The sequence below is a fragment of the Phascolarctos cinereus genome, unplaced genomic scaffold, assembly GCF_003287225.1.
Source record: "Phascolarctos cinereus isolate Bilbo 61053 unplaced genomic scaffold, phaCin_HiC Scaffold_4;HRSCAF=312, whole genome shotgun sequence".
NCBI classification, from domain to species: domain Eukaryota; kingdom Metazoa; phylum Chordata; class Mammalia; order Diprotodontia; family Phascolarctidae; genus Phascolarctos; species Phascolarctos cinereus.
In genome coordinates, this window is record NW_027555847.1 from 683,666,627 (window position 1) to 683,689,139 (window position 22,513).

Sequence of the window (22,513 nt, forward strand, 5' to 3'; positions counted from 1 at the left end):
TGACGTCACCACTTCCTGCCCGGAAGTGTTGCCATGGCGGCGCTGAGCGGCCTGGTGTCTTCGTTGGAGTCCTATAGAGGCCGGGACCGCTTGGTGAGGCCCGGGCGGGCTGGGAGCGGACCTCGGAGGCGGGGGAGGGTGGCGTGGCGGCGAGCTTCTCGCTGTGCCCTCCTCCTCCTCGTTCCCGAGGGTCAGCCCGGCCCGACTGAGGGCTCCGGCCTGGCCCTTGCTGTGGGCCCCGGGTTCCGTGGGCGGTGTGGCCCTGCAGGCCCGGTCCGAGCAGCCAGGGTCCGAAGCAGCGAAGCCCCTCTTTGGAAGGCGTGGGGGCCTCCCCGCGTTTCTGCCCCTAAGGCCTCTGGGAACAGAGAAGATGTGGGCTCGGACCCCCATCCCTGCCACTCCCGAGCTCTGGGGCAGGACCTCGCTAAAGCAGCACTGCTCTTGGGGCCTCAGTTTCCCCATCTCTTCCTTGAGTGGTCAGACAGTTAAAATGTGAAGAGCCCTCCCAGGACCAGGATTCCTGGAGCCCTGGATTTGGGGCTAGAGGACCTTGGTAAACAAATCTCAAGTCAAGAAACATTTATTAAGCTCCAGCTGTGTGCCTGCATTGTTCAAAGTGCTGGGATATAAAGAAAAGCAAAAGACAATCCCTGCCCTTAGGGAACTCCAGTTAGAACCCTAGATCTGATGCACCCACCCTGTGACCCTGACCAAAGTCCCTACTTTTTTTTTTTTTTTTTGGTGAGGCAGTCAGGGTTAAGTGACTCGCCCTAGGGTCACACAGCTAGTAAGTATCAAGTGTCTGAGGGTGGATTTGAACTCAGGTCCTTTTGCTTTCAAGACCAGAGCTCTATCTACTTCACCATCCAGCTGTCCCCAAAGTCCCTAGTTTCTCTGGGCCTCATTTTCCTCACCTGTAAAATGGTGTTGGACCAGATAATGGGTTTTTAATTCTGGGGTCCATGAACTTAGTTTTTCTTTTAAATATTTCAATAACTAATTCAACTTAATTAGTTTCTTTTGCAATTGCATAGTTTTAAAAATTCATTGAAAAACATTATTCTTCAACGGACTGTCATAGGGATCCGGTGACACAGAAAAGGATAAGGGCAGCTCGATGAGATGATCTCTAGTCTCTTCCAATTCTAGGTTCAGTGATTACAAGCTTAGAATTGGAAGGCATCTTGGAGGCTGTTTGGTCCAACGTCCTCATTTTGTAGATGAAGTAGGCAAGACCCAGAGAAGTAAGTGACCTCAAACTTACAATGATATTTTAAGTGGGGAATACAGGGGGTTGAATCTAGGACTTTTGGATCCAATTCCAGCCAGCTTTCCACTGCACTGAACTGCATTGTCATTCGAATTCTAGCTCTGCCACTTTCAGTGACCTTGGGTTAATGACTTCTCTGGGCCTCAGTATCCTCATCTATAAAATGAATAGATAAGAAGAGATTATTTCTAACATCCTTTTGAGCTTTAAATCTATAATCCTATGACTAGACAAATTTAAATTTTCTTTTGGCTCTACGAATCTCTGTAATCAAATGAAAGCTACAGGGGTTATGCTGATGAGGGGCCGTTATATATCTGCTGCATATGAGACTTGAACCCAGGCCTTTCTGGTTCTGCACCTCTCTGACATACTTTGTGACTTTAGGCAAACCGCCTAATTTTTCACTTCACTAGATAATTCTTTTAAAACTTTTAAGCTGCAGAGGCAATGCAGACCTGCATTGGTAAGAGTTTCCTCATGTAGGAGTTTCCCATACCTATGAGATCACAAATCCAGTCAGTTCCCTGTCCCTATTGCTGCTGTATGCAGAGCCTGTACTCCACAGAACACAAAAAATAAGGCCGCTGCTTTCATGGAACTCACCGTCTAGTGGGTGACCAGGTCATGATCTAAACTAAAAATATTTTTTCTCTAAAAGATCAATGTTACTTGTCCTGAATTTAATGGTTACAAAATGGTGTTTTTGAATTTAAAAACTGGTAGCTTTCTCTTTAGGAGAAGGTTGATTAGAGTTCATGTCTCCTGGCTCCCTAGCCCCAGCTCTGTCTTCCATAAAGTGCTGCCTACATTTGTACCATTTATCATGAAATATTTACTGTTAACTTAAAGCTTTAGAAAAGGCCTTCGCCCTAGGCTTTTCCCAATTTTCTGTAATTTTGTAGCAGTGAGGGAGAGTAAAGAGTCCCTGATACTATAGGCAGAGGTGACAAGACTCTATCTTTCAGTAAAGTACAAATCATTTTGGAGAATTGTGTCATGAGCTTGAGTGTCTGATATATTTACTTGCCAAGAGAATGTTAGACTATTACTGTGGTAGCCTGAGAAGGCTCCAAAATGTTCACCATCTATTTCCTGGCCATTTTTGAGGGTGGTATGCTATACATATTGCGGCTAGGTGCTTTTTTTTTTGTTTCTCTACTTCCTTTTTATCCTACCTATGTTCCAGATAGGTGAGCATACAGATATCCTCTGGTTCACACTTATCAAGTGACACTGAAGTAGTTCTTTCTCCTGGGGGTTGGTTTCAAATTCATATCTCCAGTGCTTCCCAGGCCACCTGAGTCCCATTTTCCACTTTCCAGTAACACATGAGCATTGACCTATGTTGCTTTAACCTCAGATTACAGTTCCACCATTTTAAATTTCTACTTTTTAAACTCAAAATTCATTAGTTCAGTCTTGTCACCCATTACTAATACCAGCTAGGGGGTTTTATCACGATAGTATGAATGATCATATTTGAAAAATAAATTTTCAACATTTTATTGTAATACTGTCTATTTAGCAAATATGATGTGCCCGGCACTATGCTAGCCACTCTGGTGGATAGAAATGAAGTACTGTATAAGAAATAATCTTTGTTGTCTGGTTGGGGACAGAAGACCAACACATATCATGTAGCTGAAAACCAAGATAGTAATTAAAAGTGATAGCTGGTTACGACAGATAAATTGATGCAATCATAAATCAGTGCCCCACTTTCTCATGCTTGCTGCCTCTGCTTTGCTACAGATTAGGACTTTGAGTTATGGCTGTCAGTTGATTGGTGGGCTCCTGGCTGAGCAGTCTTCTGTCAAATCTGAAGTAGGGAAGAGGCTTCTGGTGATATCTGCACAGCTCAGCCACTGCAGGACCGTCTTGCGGTTGTTTGATGACCTGGCTATGTTTGCATACAGCAAGCAGTATGGCCTGGGTGCTAAGGTAACCACATCAGAACTATTGTGTAGAAACATGATGTTTTAGATTGGGCCTAATCAGAAGACTCTTATCATTAAAAGAGGCTGCTTGACACCACTCTTGGTTTTTACAAGAGCTCGTAATATTGCTTCCTCCTTTGGGAGAAGAGTAAATGTAAGGATCACGGAATGAGTGGACTATGACAAATTAATTTCCCCGTGGGCCCTGGAGGTATCTTGTTGGAGATAAATGATTTACCATGAAAGACTATGGTGTTTGAGATCACTTCCAGCTTTAAATCCTAGGATTTAACCTGTCGTGGTGGTGGAAAAAAATGAGGAGTCAAAGGGTCCAGCACTGAAGCCCACCTGCGCCATTTCCAGCATGACTTTGGGCGAGTGACATCAGCTCACTGAACCTCAGTTTTCTCATCTGTAAAATGAAGGGGTTGGACTAAATGGCCTTTGAAGGCCCTTCCAGCTCTAAAGCCTTTGTTACCTGGTGATAATGGTGAGCCCTATGTTGACTGAGGGTAGGGGGTACAGAAAACTGTAAGATACAGACCCTTCCCTGGCTGAACTCACAGTCACGTTAGACATATAAGCTCACATTCCATTGGATATCTCAGAAAAATATAACTAAGATGACTTCTAAGGGGCCAACTTGGGTTTCATAATCTTATGCTTTCTCACATTCTTCCATGGCATGGTTTTAAGTCTGTTTGCCATTGTGGTCATCCTCCCATGGACTTGTTCCAACTTGGTAGTGTCTCACCTAAAATGCTTTTCCATAAGTGCAACTTCTTGTAAAAAAAAGTTTTATTGGCATATTTGTTTTTATATCATAGATGTTTTTGGATATAGCCTCCCACCCGACCCTGTTAGCCCTCTTATGTAACAATAAAAAAATAGTTGGCCAGGGCTAATCAACTCAGAGACCACCTCTGTGTGCAGCATTCCATGCCCACACTCCTACCTTTGTCTAGAACCAAGACTGGTCATTCTAGTTATTCTGTGTTTGGCATTTTTCCTCAGTGTACTTCCTAAAACATGACTCATTCCTTCAATCCCAGCTTCGTCCTGTCTTCCGTAGTTACAGTTAGTCCTAGCAGCAGTAGCTCTGTAGAGTAGCTCCATAAGGAATTACCTGTAGTTATGAGGCCACACATTTGCATTACAAGGTATTTTAGGAGGCAAGTATTTTCCTGATCAGAATCGAAAGAGCTATAAAAAGACAGTCAATAGATGTATCTGACAGGTCCTTTTTTAGAGGCTGTGTCCTGGTGAGGTCAAATAACATTTGGTGCCCTCTTCAGGCTCAGGAATTCAATTTAACAAACATTTATTAAACTCTTGGTATACGCAAAGTAGTGTGGCCTAGTAGACAGAGCTGGCCTCCAAGTCAGGAAGACCTGAGTTCAAATCCTATCACTGACTCTTACTGGCCTTATGACTTCAGGCAAGTCACTTAACTTAGTGCTCTAGTCAATTTTCTAAGCCTATAAACTGCAGAGAGGTGCAGGTGCCAACCTGTATTGGTGGAGGGATTTTTTTCATCAAGGAGCTCCCTATAACCACATCAGCCCTTAGCCCTGTCCCTGTATGCAAAGTTTCAGAAATGCAAAGATAGCAAGTGACACAGTCTCCATATGAGTGAATGCAGGGAGTGCATGGAGAGGACAGAGGAGAGCTTCAAGCAAACTACTCCAGAAAAACTGGAGGAGGGCTTCACTAAAGAGTTGGCAATTGAGCTAAGTCTTGAAAAAAAGGCAGACACTGAAAGGAAGTGGTGAAGATCGAGGGCATCGTGGGCCCCAGGGATGGCTTGTCTGACTCCACTGGCACAGCAAGCTCAGGAGCTTGTCGAGGCAGGTGTGTGTGGTTTAGTGTGGAAGACAGAAAGAGAAGCAGGAGGGATGGTAAACGCTAGGCTAATGGGGCTGTGTGAGGCTGTGTCTTAGCCACGTGCCACAGGGAACCACCAAGTTGTTTTCTGGCAGAGAAGTGAGAAGGTCAGACCTTAGGAGGGTTATTTTGATGTCTGTGTGAAGGATGAATTGGAGACAAGAAAGTCAGTTATAAGCTGGTTAAGCATCACAAGCAAGAAATGAAACAAGGCCTGGTTTAGGATGGTGAAAGTACAGTATAGATGGAGAAAAGGTGGCATTGTCTGCACATAGGAGGTGCTGAATAAATGCTAGTTGATTGGCAGATAGGAGAAATGGTGGTGTTAGAATCAACAGAACTTAGCAACAGATTAGATTTGGGGAGTGAAGGCAAAGGAAGAGTCATAGAGTTCAGGTTTTGAGCACAGGTAACAAAGAGGATGGTGATGTCAACAATAGAAATAGGGAAGGTGGGTAAAGGGTTAGGTACAGGGGAGAAGATGATGAGTTCAGTTTGGACAAGTGAAGTTGGAGAGGCTATGAGTACACTCAGGTAGAGATGTCTACCAGTACAGTTGGAGGTATAGGACTGAATTCAGAGGCAAAACTGGGCTGTCTATGTAGATTTGGGAATCATTTGCTAAGGGTTAATAATTGAGTCTATGGGAATGAATGAAATCAATGGCTTAGAGGAAAGAGAAAGAAGAAAAGAGGGCCTATGATAAAGCACTGGAGGATACCAGAGAAAAAAGGATGATGTGTGAAGGAGCAGGCAGACAGGAGGAAGAGAACCAGGGGAAAGTGACCTGGCATCAGAGAGCTTACCACTTACTGTCTGTGTGGTCAAAGACAAGTTACTGCCTTTCTCTAAGCCTCAGTTCCTTATCAGCTGAATGAGGTGTGGGACCACATGGCCTCTGAGGTGCCTTCTCCTTCCAAACCTATGATCCTTTGAATTGACTGAAAAGAATAGTGTATCCAGGATGATGGGATGTGGGAATGTGGGATGCTCCATCTGGGCAGAGGATGATAGAAAAAAGGCTCTGAGGTTTACTGGGGATGTCACTGGGGATGGAGAGCGTTGAGAATTAGGTGAAAAAGGTAACTAAAATGTCTGTTTCCCTTGACCCACAGGTCCGTTGCTCTTGGTCATCCCAAGGGTGTCAAAGACAGAAAGAAAGGTCTCACATAGACCAAAATATTTGTAGCAGCACTTCTGAGGTAGCAGAGAAGTGGAAAGCTGAGAGGCAGGGGGGGTGTAGTGGATGTGGCCATTAGGCTGTAGCTGACTTTAAGCCAGACCTGGGTTCCCCGTTCATCCCTAACACACGGGCTTTGTCACTGGACAAGTCATCTTACCTCCTAGAGCCCCAGGCAGTTCACTAAGATCAGCTCTTAATCTGCAGTCCATGAACTTGTTAATATTTTGATAAATGAATTTCAATAGAATTGTTTCCCTTGTCATCCTATGTGTTTTTTTAAAAACATGATTTTGAGAAAGGGTCCATCCATAGGCTTCACCAGACTGCCAGAGGGGTCCAAACCACAAAAAGGATTCCGAAACCCTGCCCTAAGACTGACCCTAACCCTGGGTAGGAAGGGATCTACCTTGGTAGAGGGAGTGCTTCTCCATTTCCTACCAATGAAATCATATGATTGATTAAAAAAAAACAATAACAAAAAACTAGAAACCATCGATGCCCATTGATGGAGGGATTGCTAAATTGATTGTGGAGTCCATTAATCACGTAAAGGAGTATTACTGGGCCATAAGAAATGATAAATATGGAGAATTCAAAGAAGCTTGGGAAGACATAGGTAGTGATACAGAGGAAAGTGATAACAAAGAAACACATAGTAATCTAAAGGGAAGGAGAAGGAAAAGAAAGTAAGCGCTATAGTTACAGTGACAAAGCCTGGCTCCTGGAGAAGAGTTGGGAAAATGGGCTACAGGCGTGGGATATTGCTCTCACAGTCAAGCCAGGCTGGTGGGTTAGCTTTGCTCATGTGGTTTTCTTTCCTTTAAAATCTTTATTACAAAGGATGGCTCACTGGGTAGGAGGTGGCAATGAATGCGATGTAAAAACAAAAGATAGCAGTAAGAACAAGGTTTTAAAAAGAGCAAGAGATTGTGGTGACTTTTGAGCAGTTTCGGTCGGCCAGATTGGAAGTGGTTTAGCTAGGAAAGAATGATGAGGAAGTGGAGGCAGCAAGGGGTGTAGGTTCCTTTTTCTAGGAGTTTAGTGGTGAAAGGGAAGGGAGATACAGAAGCATTGTTAGAGGGGGTGGAAAGGTGAGAAGAACTTTTTTTTGTTGTAAGAATGAGAAGATCTCATTTGATATCCCTCTCTAGGGAACTGATTCACACTGATGAAACTAGAGAGAGACTGATTAATCACGAAACCTTTATTAATTGAAGTCATTCAGTTCAACAAATATTTAATTAGCATCTGTTTACAGGGCACTGTGCTAGATGCTTAGATTTTAGTCTAGTAGAAAAATAAAGATGCAAACATATATAACTTTTAAACAACATTACATTATGTATGTATTAGAAACAAGTAAAGTGCTAAGGCTTCATGGAGTAGATGGCTTTTGAGTTGGTTTTTTGAGAGTGGGTAAGAGTCCAACAGGTAAAAATGGGGAGAGAACTCCCTTTAGGCCAAGAGTTTTATGAACTTTTTAAAAAAAAAAAAAGATTTTAACTGTTTCTTCAGTGTAATTGGTTCCTTTGTAATCTTGTGAATTTTTAATACATTTAAGAACGTTATTTGAGAAGAGGTCCACGGACTTTACCAGGCTGCCAAAAGGGTACATAAAACAAAAAAAGTTTAGGACCCCTTGCTCTAGGCAGAGGGAATAGCGTGAACCAAAGGTACATAGGTGGGAATGAACAGGGTACAAGTAGAGGCCAGGGAATAGTGCAGTTGTTTTTTGGGTTTTTGGTGTTTTTTTTTTTTGGCTTTTAGGAAATTGGGGTTAAGTGACTTGCCCAAGGTCACACAGCTAGTAAGTGTCAAGTGTGGTGCTCTATCTACTGCACCACCTTGCTGCCCCTAATAGTGCAGTTTTGTATGGAGGGTAACAGTAGGAGAAATCAGGAAATGTAGAATTGTGCCAAAGTGTGGAAGATCTTGAATGACAGTTAAGGGCTTTGAACTTTAGTTGGGAAAGAGAAGGAAGTCACAGGATTTTTCAGCACAGAAGTGACATGGCCAGGTCTTCTGTGGCTAGAAGCAGGCTCCCATCGCAGATGTTCCCATCCCCTACTCTCTCATTTGAAGAATGATGTTTTCATTAAGGCAAGTCGAGAATTTCCCAGTTGTTATAGACTAGTTAACCTCTTTAGTCCCTTCTAGCTCTGAGTCTTTGATCCCTTGGGCAGCAGTGATGACTTCATGAGAGCTATGCCTCACAAGACAATTGGTCACAGCTCTCTGCTTAGTACCTTTCCTACTGGTAGGTAAGGCCATCCTGGAAATCCAGTTACAAAATCAGAAGGTGCTTAATGTGTATGGGATCAGAGCAGAGGCCTTACGTGTTCTCGGGGCTCGGGGCTCTTTGAGCCCTCTACTTTTCTAGGAGAATCTCTTCCCAAATAACTGATCCTGGCCACTGAGATTCTGAATTCACTTTTCTCTTGATAGGGCCAGAGGTGCAGTGACATGCCTGATTCCTCTTTGGCCTCCCTTTTACAGACTCCATGCAGATCTCACCGCCTTGCTAAGGCACCATTCCCTGGGACAAGTCACAACACAGTTGAATAGAAGACAGCTTTCTTTCCCACCCGGTACATTCCAGACATTCTTTCCCAAGGAGATCTGAGGAGATGTCTTGCCAGTTTCATTTTGGAGACTGGTCTTCTAAATAGATCATAGTTTGTTAGGTGCCCCCACCTCCCCCCACAAAAGAAAACCAAGACCCAATATTGCCACATATTACAGCACAGTAAAGGAGACCACAACCTAGTATGTCTTTAGTTACAATAGGTAAATGTTTTACAACAGCCCAATCCTACACCATTTCTTAGCCCAGTGGGTTGGGAGTGGGGGGTGGTTTCTCCTGCCACTCACCAACCTCCTATGTTAGAAGGATGACATTTCCCGACCTAGGGGTGCTCCCATGCTCTGACCACAGAAGGCAGCTCAGGCTGAAAAGCCCACAAGTACTCCATGATTTCAGATGAGGAAGTGATCTCTGTGGCCTGAGGTAGTGGTGGAAAGGCTCCAGAAGGAGGGGGGCGTGAGCAGAGCTTTGACACATGCCCAGGGTTCAGAGGGGTGAAGAGAAGTCATTTGATGCAGCAAAGTACATCCTGTCCTTTCTCCCATCTAACAGTTGCTGAGTCCTGTCCATTTTATTTCCACAATGTTTCTTGTGTCCATGCCATCCTTCCATTTCCCAGGGCTGCCACCCTCATTCAGGCCACTCTGAGGTGGTCTGTTAAGACCAGGAGTGTAAGCAGCCTGGCTAGAGCAGAGGGCTGGTAAAGGCCACAAGCTAGGGTGGGGCCTCGGATGCCAGACTGCACCGCTGGCATGGACAGTGCTTCTGCTTCAGCCTGTGAGCTGGGCTCAGCAGGGCCTTTTCAGTATGAGGAGACAGAGAGGGAGGAGGGCTAAGTGGACCCACTCAACAGCACCGCTGCTCCGAAACACAGGGTTTGTGCAGAAACGATTCCTGAGGGAGAATTAGCTGCAGCTGCAGGACATGGTAAAAGCCAGCTGTTGTCTTCATAAGGAAGCATTGTTTCTACTGTCAGAAAGACTCAGGGTGCTTTAGGCTTTTTGCCTGAGCTGTTTGGCCTGGAGAGCTGGCAGGGAAGGAAAGAAGCACTGCCTAGTGAAGTGGCTGACTTAACTGCAGAGTGTGCCAGGGAGGCTGGAAACATACTCTTGACCACTGGCCTCCCCTCCCCTCTACTGCCCTCCCCTCCCCTCCCCTCCACTGCCCTCCTCTCCTCTCTTCCCTTCCCCACCCCCTCTTCTCCCTCCCTCCCTCTGTGTCTCTCTGCAGGAGGAAGATGCTATCATCCGCTGTCTGTCTGTCATCAGTAACCTGGCTGATCAGCTCTATTACCCCTGTGAGCACATTGCCTGGGCCGCCGATGCTAAGATTATTCACGTCAACTCTACCAGGTGGTGGATACTAAGTACGGCCCTCTGGGGCCTTTCACTTCTCCTAGGAATTGGACGGTGAGTGAAAAGATTGGATTATTTGCCTGCTCCAATTTGAGTTAATCTCCAGGAGGAAACATGTGACTTTAGTTCAGAGATTTCTCTAATGGTTCCACCAAACAAAGGAACACTTGAGCTGACAGCCCCAGTGGATGAGGCTGCTGGTGACACATGAGCCATGTGAATTAGGAAACCCTCTTTCTATTGGTCAAGGATGTCCAGGTGCCTGGAGACAGGCACCGTCATCTGAGCAGGGCTTTAGCTGCAGCCTCTCTTCTCGGCCTGCTCCTTAGGGAGTTTGTACGTCCTTGGCCTTCTTCTCTCTATTCATGATGAAATCAGACCTTTCCCTCTCTGACCTCAGGAAGGAGAAATAATTCCAGAGGAGCTGGCTGCTCTGGTTGTTTCTAAGGGAGACAAGCTCCTGCAGAAAAATCTCTTGTGTCCTGCTATATTCTTAGCAAAAATGCCTACATAAGACTATCAGGTGTTTACTTGTAAGTTGAATTCATCCAAAAGACTTCAAAGTAGCATTTTCCTTGTAAATCTCTTTATGCTAGCAGAGGCGCTAAATGCATTTTAAAATTGTTTGCTGCAGAATACTAGTGGGAGAAAAAACGTTTCCCCTTTCTAGACTTCTAGTAATCACCTTGTTTGGATAATTAATCATTTGGAAAGGACTTTATAAAGCCTTATTTAAAAGTAAAAGTCTTTGTTTTAATCTTGGAGTATTTTTAGTGAGTTACCTTGTTTGTTGGGAGCACAGTCTCCTTGGCCCTCCCAGAAGGCCATTATAGTAAAAGGACCAAAAAAATCACTTCATAAAGAAGATCAGAAGAGTTTCTCAGGAACAGCTTCTGCCTTCAGCAGCAAAGCAAATGTGGAAATCAAAAGTATTCTGCTTGGTAAGATGTGCAGATGGATGCTTTTTGTTTCAGGCTCTGCCTACAGTCTTCAGAGATTATTATCTTTTGGAAAAGGAGGATCAGGGTTTAAATCCCACCTCTGCTCCTTGAGACCTGTGTGACCTGAGGCAAGTCACTTCTGTTTTCTGGGCCCCTCTAAAATGAGGGGTTGGGTCAGATGACCTCTGCCCTCTGAGGTCCTGAGATCTACTTCTCTACTTCTTTGAGAGATAGACATGGCAGCCAGCCACCCACCATGAATGTTTTTCCTGATATTTTTTTCTGGTTTTTGTAGATCACTGAAGATTATACTGAATCTGAGAAGGAAATTGAGAAATCCTGAAAGAAGATCTGCTAGGTATGATTTCATCCCCTTTCATATTCTTTCTCTCCTAGGAAAATTAGATCATGGTTCAATTACATCAACTAATTTTCATTTCAAGTAGGAAGCACCACAAGAGGGACAGAATCATGAGCAGATCAGTCTAGTTATCTGAAGAAGTTGATAGAATTGCTTTTCCTATTGTCATCACTTCATAATGAGAAGGAATATTAATTCCTGAATGCAGTCATATTCTGTTAAATGTTTAACAACCAGATTTGGGGGCGGGAGGGGGACATCCATGACATACTTTTAAGTTTAATATTCATTATTAATATTTTCTCCATCATTTAAATGTAGACCAACAAAAAAATCAGGACCTGGTTGTAGCATTTGCCAATTTCTGCTCACCAGCTGAAGAGCTGGTTTGAGCTGGCTGCAGCATACCCCTGCCTGAATTATTTCTTAAGACTATGGCCCATGGGGTCATGATTATTATCATGACAGAGAACATGCAAAGTCAGTCTGTAAGGGGTTTTTGAGACTCCCTAAGGACAGGGGCTCTTAACCTTTTCTGTATCCTTGACTCCCGAGGCAGTCAGTCTGATAAAGGATATGGAGACCTTCTCAGAATCAGGTTTTTAAATGCACAAAATAAAATACATAGAATTACAAAGGAAACCAATTATGCTGAAATATAGTTATCAAAATATTCCTTAAAAAAAGTTCATGGACCCCAGGCTAAGAAAACCTGATCTAAACCAATCTCTTCCGTCTGCAGAAGGGAAAATTGAGGCTGTCAGAGGGGGAAACTGAGGCTCAAAGAAGGGAAAGGACTTGCTCAGAGCCCCTGAGCTGCTCTGTCTTTCTGCATCCTGCCCCTGTCTTCCCCTCCAAAGCCATAGAGCCAGTATTTGAGAGCTTTATGGAAGCCCATGTCATCGTCCTAACACTCCAACTGAAAACACAGCTTGGTTGCACTTAGGCCTACAGGGACAAAGCTCAGCCTTCTAGCACCAAGGCAGGGCCTGGCACCCCACAGCCCAGTGTGTGATCATGCACAAAGTTCTGGACTTGGAGCCTTGGCTTTCTTAGCACTTATCGTCTGTGTGGCCCACAGTGGGGCACCTGATTCTGCCAAGTGTCAGTTTCTTCATCTCTAAAATGGGGTTGAGGTACTTGCAGGGCTGTTGTGAGGAAAGTGCTTTGTAAGCCTTAAAGTGCTATAGAGATGTTAGTATTATTATAAATACTTGTTGAATTGAGTAGCAGAAGAAATAATGACTATAATGATGAAGTAACTAACTCATTTATGTATCAGTGATCTGTGATTTCATCTGTGTGGGAACTGTCTCCTCTGAAGCCAACTTCAATCCATGAGTAACTTGCTAGATAAAGCCCCTTCCTTGTGCTCATGGGCCCTTTGTCCTCGTTCAGGGCCTCATTACCTCTTACAGGCACTATTGAAATAGCCTCCTAATTTGTCTCCTGCCCCTGGCTGTCACCTATTCAAGCCATCCTCCATACAGATGTCCAGGTCTGACCAGGTCACTCTTCTGTTCAGGAAGTCCCAGGGGCTCCCTCTGGCCTCTAGAAGAAAATAGAAATTTTGCTTTATCTTTTGAGGCCCTTCATCATCTAACTCAAGTCTGCCCTGACAAGTTCTTTGCATACTACTCTCATTTACACATTTAGGTACTGGTCACACTGACTTTTTGCTCTTCCTTGTACTTGAGATTCCATTTCCCATCTCCATGTCTTTGCCCAGGCTCTCCTCTCGACCTGGAATTCACACCCTCTTAACCTTTGTCTTATAGAATCTCTAATTTCTTATAAAGCTCAGCTCAAGGACTGTCTCCTACAGAAACCCTCTCCTGGCCCCTCCTGAAATGACTTTGTACCTCTTGGCTATAAGCATGCTGTTCCTTGTTCCCTGCCCCCTAGAATGGAAGTCAGTTAGTTCTTAAGGTCAGGGCCAGGATAATGCCTAGTCCATAGTAGGTGCTTAATAAATGCTGGTTGAATGAATCAACTTGCTTGTTGAACAAGCCTCAGAGAATTGCCTTAGAACCTGAGAAGTCATGTGACTTGCCCATAGTCTCACAGCTAGTCAGTGTCCAGTATGGATTTGAACCCAAGTCTTTCTAACTCCAAGTACTTGATTATGCCAGAATTATACTTGAAATTCATTTACATAGTGTTTTAAGGGTTTACAAAAGAATTGCCTCATAATAACCTTATGAGGTTGGTAACATAAATATTATTCTCCTGAATAATAGTCACTAATACTACTAGTGTCAGACCTTGACAAGTTCTTCTGACTCCAAGCTTAGGGCTCTTAATTTTTTTTTTTTTTGGCGAGGCAGTTGGGGTTAAGTGACCTACCTAGGGTCACACAGCTAGTAAGTATCAAGTATCTGGTCTGAGACCAGATTTGAACTTAGGTCCTCCTGACTCCAGGGCCAGTGCTGTATCCACTGAGCCACCTGGCTGCCCCCTAGGGCTCTTTCTACAATTACCAGTGCCATCTCTCAAGTTGGTCAGTGGAAAGGTTTTCTTTTCTTTTCTTTTTTTTTTGGGTGAGTCAGTTGGGGTTAAGTGACTTTCCCAGAGTCACAGAGCTAGTGAATGTTATGTGTCTGAGGCTGGATTGAACTCAGGTCCTCCACTGCTCCACCTAGTTGCCCCAAGATTTTTTAATTAATTAATTAATTTAATTTTAGCTTTTAACATTGATTTCCACAAGATTTTGAGTTCCAAATTTTCTCCCCATCTCCCCCCTTTCCCCACCCCAAGATGGCATGCATTCAGAATACCCCTTTCCCTAATCTGCCCTCCCTTCTATCTCCACCCCCCCCATCCCCTTCCCCTTCTATTTTCCTGTAGGGCAGGGTAGATTTCTATACCTCATTGCCTGTATATCTTATTTCCCAGCTGCATGTAAAAACAATTTTTAACATTTGTTTTTAAAGCTTTGGGTTCCAAATTCTCTCCCTTCCTCTCTCCTCACCTACCCTCATTGAGATGGCAAGCAACTCAATATAGGTTACACATGTGAAACACTTCCATAGTAGTCATGTTGTAAAAAACTGTTTCCCTTCATCCTATCCCAGCCCCCCCCATTTATTCTATTCTTTCTTTTGATCCTGTCCCTCCTCAGAAGTGTTTGCTTCTGATTACCCCCCCATCTGCCCTCCCTTCTATCATCCTCCCCTCTCTTATCCCCTTCCCCCCTAATTTTCCTGTAGGTAAGATAGATTTCCATACTCAATTGAGTGTGTATGTTATTCCCTCCTTAAGCCAAATCCAATGAGAATAAGATTCACTCATTCCCTCTCACCTTCCCCTTTTTCCCCTCCATTGTAAAAGCCTTCTCTTGTCTGTTTTATGTGAGATAATTTACCCAATTTTACCTCTCCCTTTCTCCTTTTTCCCAGTATAATCCTCTCTCACCCCTTAATTTTATTTTTTAGATATCACCCCTTCATCTTCAACTCATTCTGTGCCCTCTCTCTATCTATATACACATATATATATATATATATATATATTTTTTTTTCCCCTTCAACTACCCTAATACTGACAAAGGTCTCATAAGTTGCCAATGTCATCTTTCCATGCAAGAATATAAACAATTCCACCTTAATAAGTCCCTTATGATTTCTCTTTCCTGTTTACCTTTTCATGCTTCTCTTGAGTCTTGTATTTGAAAGTCAGATTCTCTATTTAGCTCTGGTCTTTTCATCAAGAATGCTTGAAAGTCCTCTATTTCTCTGAATGCCCATTTTTTCCCCTGAAGGATTATACTCAGTTTTGCTGGGTAGGTGATTCTTGGCTGTAATCCTATCTTCTTTGACCTCAGGAATATCATATTCCAAGCCCTTTGGTCCCTTAATGTAGAAGCTGCTAAATATTATGTTATCCTGATTATGTTTCCACAATACTTGAATTGTTTCTTTCTGGCTTCTTGCAATATTTTCTTCTTGACCTGGGAACTCTAGAATTTGGCTAATATTCATAGGGGATTTTCCTTTGGGGATCTCTTTCAGGAGGTGATTGATGGATTCTTTCAATTTCTATTTTACCTTCTGGTTCTAGAATATCAGGGCAGTTTTCCTTGATAATTTCTTGGAAGATGATGTCTAGGCTCTTTTTTTTATCATAGCTTTCAGGTAGTCCAATAATTTTTAAATTATCTCTCCTGGATCTGTTTTCCAGGTCAGTTGTTTTTCCAGTGAGATATTTCACATTGTCTTCTATTTTTTCATTCTTTTGGTTTTGTTTTACAGTATCTTGATTTCTCACAAAGTCACTAGCTTCCAATGCTCCATTCTAATTTTTTTTTTTTGGTGAGGCAGTTGGGGTTAAGTAACTTGCCCAGGGTCACACAGCTAGTAAGTGTCAAGTGTCTGAGGTCGGACTTGAACTCAAGTCCTCCTCATTCCAAGGCTGGAGCTCTATCCACTGCGCCATCTAGCTGCCCCCTCCATTCTAATTTTTAAGGAAGTATTTTCTTCAGTGAACTTTTGGACTTCCTTTTCCATTTGGCCAATTCTGCTTTTTAAGCCATTCTTCCCCTCATTGGCATTTTGGACCTCTTTTGCCATTTGGGTTTGGCTGTTTTTTAAGGTGTTATTTTCTTCAGTATTTTTTGGGGTCTCCTTTAGCAAGCTGTTGACTTATTATTCATGATTTTGTTGCATCCTCTCATTTCTCTTCCCAGTTTTTCCTCTACTTTTCTTACTTGCTTCTCAGAATCCTTTTTGAGCTCTTCCACGGCCTGAGACTAATTCTTATTTTTCTTGGAGGCTTTATATGTATGAGCTTTGGCTTTGTTGTCTTCTTCTGGTTGTATGTTTTGATCTTCTTTGTTACCAAAGTAAGATTCTGTGGTCTGACTTTTTTGCTCAGTTTGCTCATGTTCTCAGCCAATTACTTGAGTTTTAAACTCTTTGTTAAGGTAGGGGTCTGCTTCCAGTGTGGAGAATGTACTGTCCCAAGCTTCAGGGGTTTTGTGCAGCTGTTTCCAGAGATACTTCTAGGAACCTGTAAATTTTCAGTTCTTCCAAGGTGGTATGATCAAGGGCGAGGTGTTTACTTCTTTCCTGGCCTATGCTGTGGTCTATAAGTGACCACAAACACTCTGCCTTGGAACTGTGAGGACGATTCTCTCTTCACCACCACCACCAGCTCCACCACACCAGCTCTCCTCCTTGCCCCAGGACTGCCACCCAGTACTAAGACCGACGTCCAAGCACTGGCAAAGCAGGAGAATCCTGCCTCAGCACCAACAAAGAGGTCCCTGCAATCCCCCTCTGATCAGCTGCTTGAAGCCCCCTCCGTCTGTGGGCTGAGAGCTCTGGAAGCAGCTGCACCCTGGGGCTGCGCTGGACCAGGGCTGGACCAAGCTTCTCTCTCACCAAGGTTGGACAGACCTTTCCTACTGACCTTCTAAGTTGTCTTTGGCATTTGTGGGGTTGAGAAGTCTGGAAACCACCACAGCAAGATTTTATTTTTTTTTCATGAGAAAATGTCCAGGATCACCTTAGAGAAAGAGTTGAATGCCAAAAGACTCAGGTTCTAATTCTGACTCTCTCACTAACTGCCATGTGAATTTGAGGAAATCCATTAACTTGTCTGTGCCTCAGTTTCCTTATCTGTAAAACAGAGAAAGTAATACCTGTCTCAACCTTTTCACAATAGCATTATGGCACCTGAAGGAGATAACTGTTGGGAAAGGACTGGGAAGAGTTAAAAGTCTTATGTAAATATAAGATATGATAATGTCTCCAAAGACAGAAGAGCTCACATCTCTAGGACCCTAAGGTTTGCAAATGCTTCCACCACAATAGCCCTGTGAGATAGAAGAGTAAATTGAGCTTTTAAGAGGTAGAGCTGTATGGAATCACACAGTAAGTGTCTAAGTTGGCATTTGAAGCCAGGCGATGCTTTGCCAACAAAGAGTCTCCCTACCTCCCCACCCCCAGCTCTGCCTTGGAGTATGACCTTTGGTCCTGGCTACTTCACCACCCTGCCTCCCTGTGGGATCCCTTACCAGGACAGAAGCGTGGCTGCCTCACACTTGTTTACGTCTTTCTCTAGCCCTTAATACAAGTGGTCTGCAGAGCTCCCCTGGGCCTTGGGGATAGGCCAGATTGATACAATTAAGAGTGGCTTATCTCCCCTGTGTAGTCTGCTTTGGTCAGGCCACATGAGGAGAGCAGTCAGAATCAGCAAGGGCCTTGTGAAGATCAGGTCAAGGAACTGGGGACCTTGAGCCTGGAGAAGAGAAGGCTTAGGGGGAAGACAGTAACTGACTTTTCCTACTTAAAAGACTCTTGTGTGTGTAAGTTTGTTCTTCCTGGGCCCGTAAGACAGGTTCTGGAGAAGAAGCTGCAAATTGCCAATTGAGGCTGAGTGACAGGAAAAGCTTCCTAACCAATAAGAGTAGACCAGAGGTAGACTAGGTAACTTTTGGAGGTGGCAGCGGTTTTCGAACAAAGGCTAGATAAATCCTGCTTGGGTGTCATTTTTGGGCCTGGTTTGCATTAGATGGCTGCTGAGGAGGCCCTTCCCAACTTGGAAATTCTGTTTCTGTGACCCTGTCTCCTATGTCAGTGATGATATAATGTGCTATCTTTTTTAAAATTAACTAATTTATTTTTGGTTTTCAACATTCACTTCCATAAGCTTTTTTTTTTGCCTTTTGTGTGTGTGTAGGCAGTTGGGGTTAAGTGACTTGCCCAGGGTCACACAGTTAGTAACATGACAAATGTTTGGTCTGAGGCTGGATTTGAACTCAGGTTCTCCTGACTTCAGGGCCGGTGCTCTATCCACTGTGCCATCTAGCTGCTCCCGTAAGCTTTTGAGTTTTAAATTTTCTCCCCCTCCTTCTCCTCCTCCCTCCCCAAGATGGCGTACAATCTGATATAGGCTCTCTCTATATATTCCTATTAAACATATTTTCACATTAGTCATGTTGTAAAGAAAAATTAGAACCAATAGAATGAACCACAAGAAAGAGGAGAGGAAACAAAACAAAAGAAAAAAAAAGAGCCAATAGTATGTTTTCGATCTGCATTCAGACTCCATAGTTCTTTCTCTGGATGTGGATAGCATTTTCCATCATGAGACTTTTGGAGATGTCTTAGATCCTTGCATTGCTGAGAAGAGTTAAGTCTATCACAGTTGGTCATTGCACAGTGCTGCTGTTACTGTACAAATGTTCTCCTGGTTCTGCTTACTTCACTCAGTATCAGTCCATACAAGCCTTTCTGAAGTCTGCCTGCTCGTCATTTCTTATAGCACAATAGTACCCCATTACATTCATATACCACAACTTGCTCAGCCATTCCCCAATTGATGGGCATCCCCTCAATTTCCAATTCTTGGCCACCACAGAAAGAACTACTATAAATATTTTTGTCCATGTGGGTCCTTTTCCCATTTTTATGATCTCTTTGGGATACAGACCTAGAAGTGCTATTGCTGAGTCAAAAGGTATGCACATTTTTAGAGCCCTTTGGGCATAGTTCCCAATTGTTCTCCAAAATGGGTGGATCAGTTCACACATAGTGTGCTATCTTAGATATGACTTCTGGAGTAAAAAACATAAGCATTTAACATCTTTTCTTTTTCTGTCTTCCACAGCAAATCTTTTAGAAGAGAAACAAAAATGATTGAAACTCAGGTGAAGTCAGAAATTTTAACCCTTCTTAGCAATTTGGCTGATCTAGCCAATGCCATCCACTGGTTGCCTCCAGGATTCCTCTGGGCAGGACGATTTCCTTCCTGGCTGGTGGGTCTCATGGGTACCGTATCCTCTCTCATTAGTGTGTACCAAGCATCTGGGCCTCACTCTGAAAAGTCTGATGACTCTTGACATTGATGACTGGTTTGAGGAACACATGAATGTGACTGAAAACTCTTGATCAAAGCAGGGGGTTATTAGGATAAAGGCTGGGCTTTTAATTGCTCAGAATAATAAGATGACTGGGAAATTTAAGAAAGAGATCCAAAAATTGCTACTGCTGGAGGGGGAGGAACAGGGCGGGGCTTAAGTTTAATTTAAAGGAAGAAGACCAAGGGGAGATGTGTGGGCCTGAGGGGTATTTCCGATAGGTCAGAAGAGAGACATCTTTTGGCCTCTTGTTTTGCAAAACTCCAGCAGTGTCACAGTGGATTCAGAGGGATAGTTCGGCTTTGCCACCTAAGGAAACAACCTTGCTATTCATAATCCTTGGAGAGGGAAAGTTGGGAACCTGGCTGAGCAGGTTCTGGTACCCCCAGGTCTCTGGCCTTCTCTTTCCCTCAAACCTCAGAGCGCCAGATTTTTTTGTTGGTGGGGTATTGTGGAATTGCCACTATTTATAGTCAAAGGCTAGGACTTCCTAGCTGTCCAGGGCTTGCCCTGCAGAGGGAGGACCAAGTAAAGTTTTCCTCAGGTCAGCTTAAGTTTTAAACCTTGGCAAGCCCTCATAGGGATTTAGCTTTGTGAATGGTTGGGCTGTTCTGCAGACCACAGACTTCTCAGGGATCAGCCAATGTTAGTATCTAATAGGCTGCTTTTGCCTTACCTTAGATCTGTCTTCAAATAATAGGTTAGGAAGGGGGATTTCTTTTAGCTTGGCTGACTGAAATTCAGTTCCTTCTCACTTTTTTGTCAGACAACAGGAAATGTATCTTTTGCTGACATTTGAAAAGCTCTGAGATGTAGCAGGAAGCACCCTGGGCCTGGGAATCAGGGGCCTTGGGCTCCTGTGAGGGCTCGGTGCATTCACTGAGCCTCTCCAGGCCTGTATGCTAGCCTATAATAATATTTGCTCTACTTTCTTCGACAAATATAACAAAGATCAAATGAGGTATCTAAAACACCATACTACTGTGAGGCAGTATTACCCTTGGCATCTGAAAGCAAATCAACTAGATTTTGATTTTGAAAATAAGTTTTTCAAATATTATGTGCTAATGACAGACCAATGAAACTTTGCTCTGATATAGAAGAATCATCTAATATGTATCTAATAATAAAATGGAAATAGAAGATCAAGCTTTGCCTGGCCTCCCACTGTGGTCTGCTGTTACATGCTGCTGTTTACACACAAAGATGTGGCTAGTGACCGTCACCCATAGGACATCTTATCTATTCAACAAGCACGCATTAATTCTGTTCAGTTCAATAATTATTTCTTAAGAGCTTCCCTCGTGGGGATTCAAAAGCAAAAATGAAAACATCATCTCCTATATGCAAAGTTCTGTGACTCAGGATCTTAAGATAAATAAGACAAAGTGTAAACTCCTTAAGGCATTTACAGTCTTGCAGGGGAGATAAAACACAATAAACCTAATTCCACTGAGAGTATGATACATGCACAAGAGGCATCCCGAGTGATCCGAGGTCAGGTGAGGGTTAGAACAGCCCTGACTCGAAGGATCAACAAAGACATCATCACGTTGTGTTTGTGACAGGCCCTGAAGAATGGACGAGATGGCAAGAGACAAGTAGGTGCAAAGGGAAGCATGTGTACTATGAAGGGCAACAAATTTGGAGCTAGGAGATCCCCGGGTCCAGGCTCTGCCACCTTGGGTAAACATCAGTCTTCATTGCTTGAGTGGTGACAATAATGCTTACATTACATAACCTCCTGGGTCAACTCAATTTAATTAGCATTTCTTAAGTACCTAGTATGTGCCAGGCACTGTGCTAAGTGCTGAAGATACAAAGAAAGGCAAAAAAACAGTCCCTACCCCTTAAAAGCTCATATTCTAATGGAGGAGACAGTGTATACATTACAAAATATATACCTACAGGGTAGATGGAAGGTCATTTGGGGAGGGGGGAGGAAAGAGGCGCCAGGAAGGGCCTCCAGCAGAAGGTAGCCCAGCTTTGAGTAAACCTTGGAAGCAATGCAGGGAAACTTGAAAGGTGAGGGGTCAGAGCATTCCAGACTGGGGCATAGCCAACAAGCATTGCAGTGCCAGGCACTGTGTCAAGTGCTAGGGATACAAAGAAAGGCAAAAAACCTGGCTTCTGCTCGGTCGGAAGTGCACAGTCCAATAGGGGAGACAGTATGCAACCAACTAGGTACATACAAGATAGAGGCAGAGTATGTTGGACAGGAAGACAGAGCGTCATGTGCAACAGACAGCAAAATGTCCAGTGTCACCGGAGTGTAGAGCATGTGGATGGGAGTAGGAGGTAAGAAGAAAGACTGAAGTTATAAGGGGCAGCTAGATGGTGAAGTAGATAGAGCACTGTCCCTGGAGTCAAGAAGACCTGAGTTCAAATCTGGCCCCAGACACTGACTAGCTGTGTGACCCTGGGCAAATCACTTAACCCTGATTGCCTCCCTGACCACCCCCCAAAAAAAACATAAAAAGCTTCACGTGCCAAACAGAGGAATGTGTATTTGATCCTGGAGGAAATAAGAAACAAACCACTGGAGCTCAGTGAGCAAAGGGTGTCACAGTCAGACCTTCATTTTAAGAAACTCACTTTGATAGCTGAGCAGAGGAGGGATTAGGATGAGAGAGACCTAAAGGCAAAAGTTGGAATTGTCCAGGTGAGAGGTGATGAGGGCCTGACTCAAGGCGGTGGTGGTGTGTGTGAGCGTAGACAAAGCACACATATAAAAGGTGTTCTGAAGGTAGAGATCATGAGATTTGGTGAAGGGCTGGATATGTGTGGTGAGAGTGAGAGTCAATGGTGACTTCAAAGTTGCAGGCCTGGGTGACTGGGAGGAATGTGGTGCTCTGAATAGTGCATTTTGGAAGGATGAGGGTTGATGATAAAGATGAGTTCTGTTTTGGACATGCTGCATTTTAGATACCTATATTATATCGTGTTTGAGATACCTAAGAGGCAGGGGAGATGCATAACTAGCTGAGTAGAGAAATCAGGGCAGATCATATATATCTGGGAATTATATGCTTGGAGATGACAATTGAACCCCTAGGAATTGACAAGTTCATCAAGCAAGATGATGTAGAGTGAAAAGAGAAGGAGGCCTAGGGCAGAACCCTTGGTTAGTGGAT

The 22,513-nt window shown here is 43.7% G+C and overlaps 1 protein-coding gene across 2 annotated transcripts; it reads left to right on the forward strand.

Annotated features, from left to right (window-relative positions):
* PEX11G (peroxisomal biogenesis factor 11 gamma) lies at positions 1 to 20,528 on the forward strand. Of its 2 annotated transcripts, XM_020979859.2 has the most exons (6): positions 7 to 93; positions 1,150 to 1,244; positions 3,026 to 3,214; positions 10,092 to 10,270; positions 11,453 to 11,515; positions 19,130 to 20,528. In XM_020979859.2, the coding sequence occupies exons 3-6, from the start codon at positions 3,176 to 3,178 to the stop codon at positions 19,359 to 19,361; spliced, it is 513 nt and encodes a 170-aa protein (XP_020835518.1). In that variant the 5' UTR covers positions 7 to 93; positions 1,150 to 1,244; positions 3,026 to 3,175; the 3' UTR covers positions 19,362 to 20,528. The 2 variants fall into 2 exon arrangements, with proteins under 2 accessions (XP_020835514.1, XP_020835518.1); XM_020979855.2 differs by lacking the exon at positions 1,150 to 1,244 and having other exon boundaries at positions 1 to 93.
* The last annotated feature ends 1,985 nt before the right edge of the window (positions 20,529 to 22,513 follow it).

Coding starts and splice junctions, on each gene's coding strand:
- PEX11G (XM_020979855.2), top strand. CDS start 34: ATGGCGGCGCTGAGCGGCCTGGTGTCTTCGTTGGAGTCCTATAGAGGC. Junction 94..3,025: donor ATAGAGGCCGGGACCGCTTG/GTGAGGCCCGGG, acceptor GCTTTGCTACAG/ATTAGGACTTTGAGTTATGG. Junction 11,516..19,129: donor CCTGAAAGAAGATCTGCTAG/GTATGATTTCAT, acceptor TGTCTTCCACAG/CAAATCTTTTAGAAGAGAAA.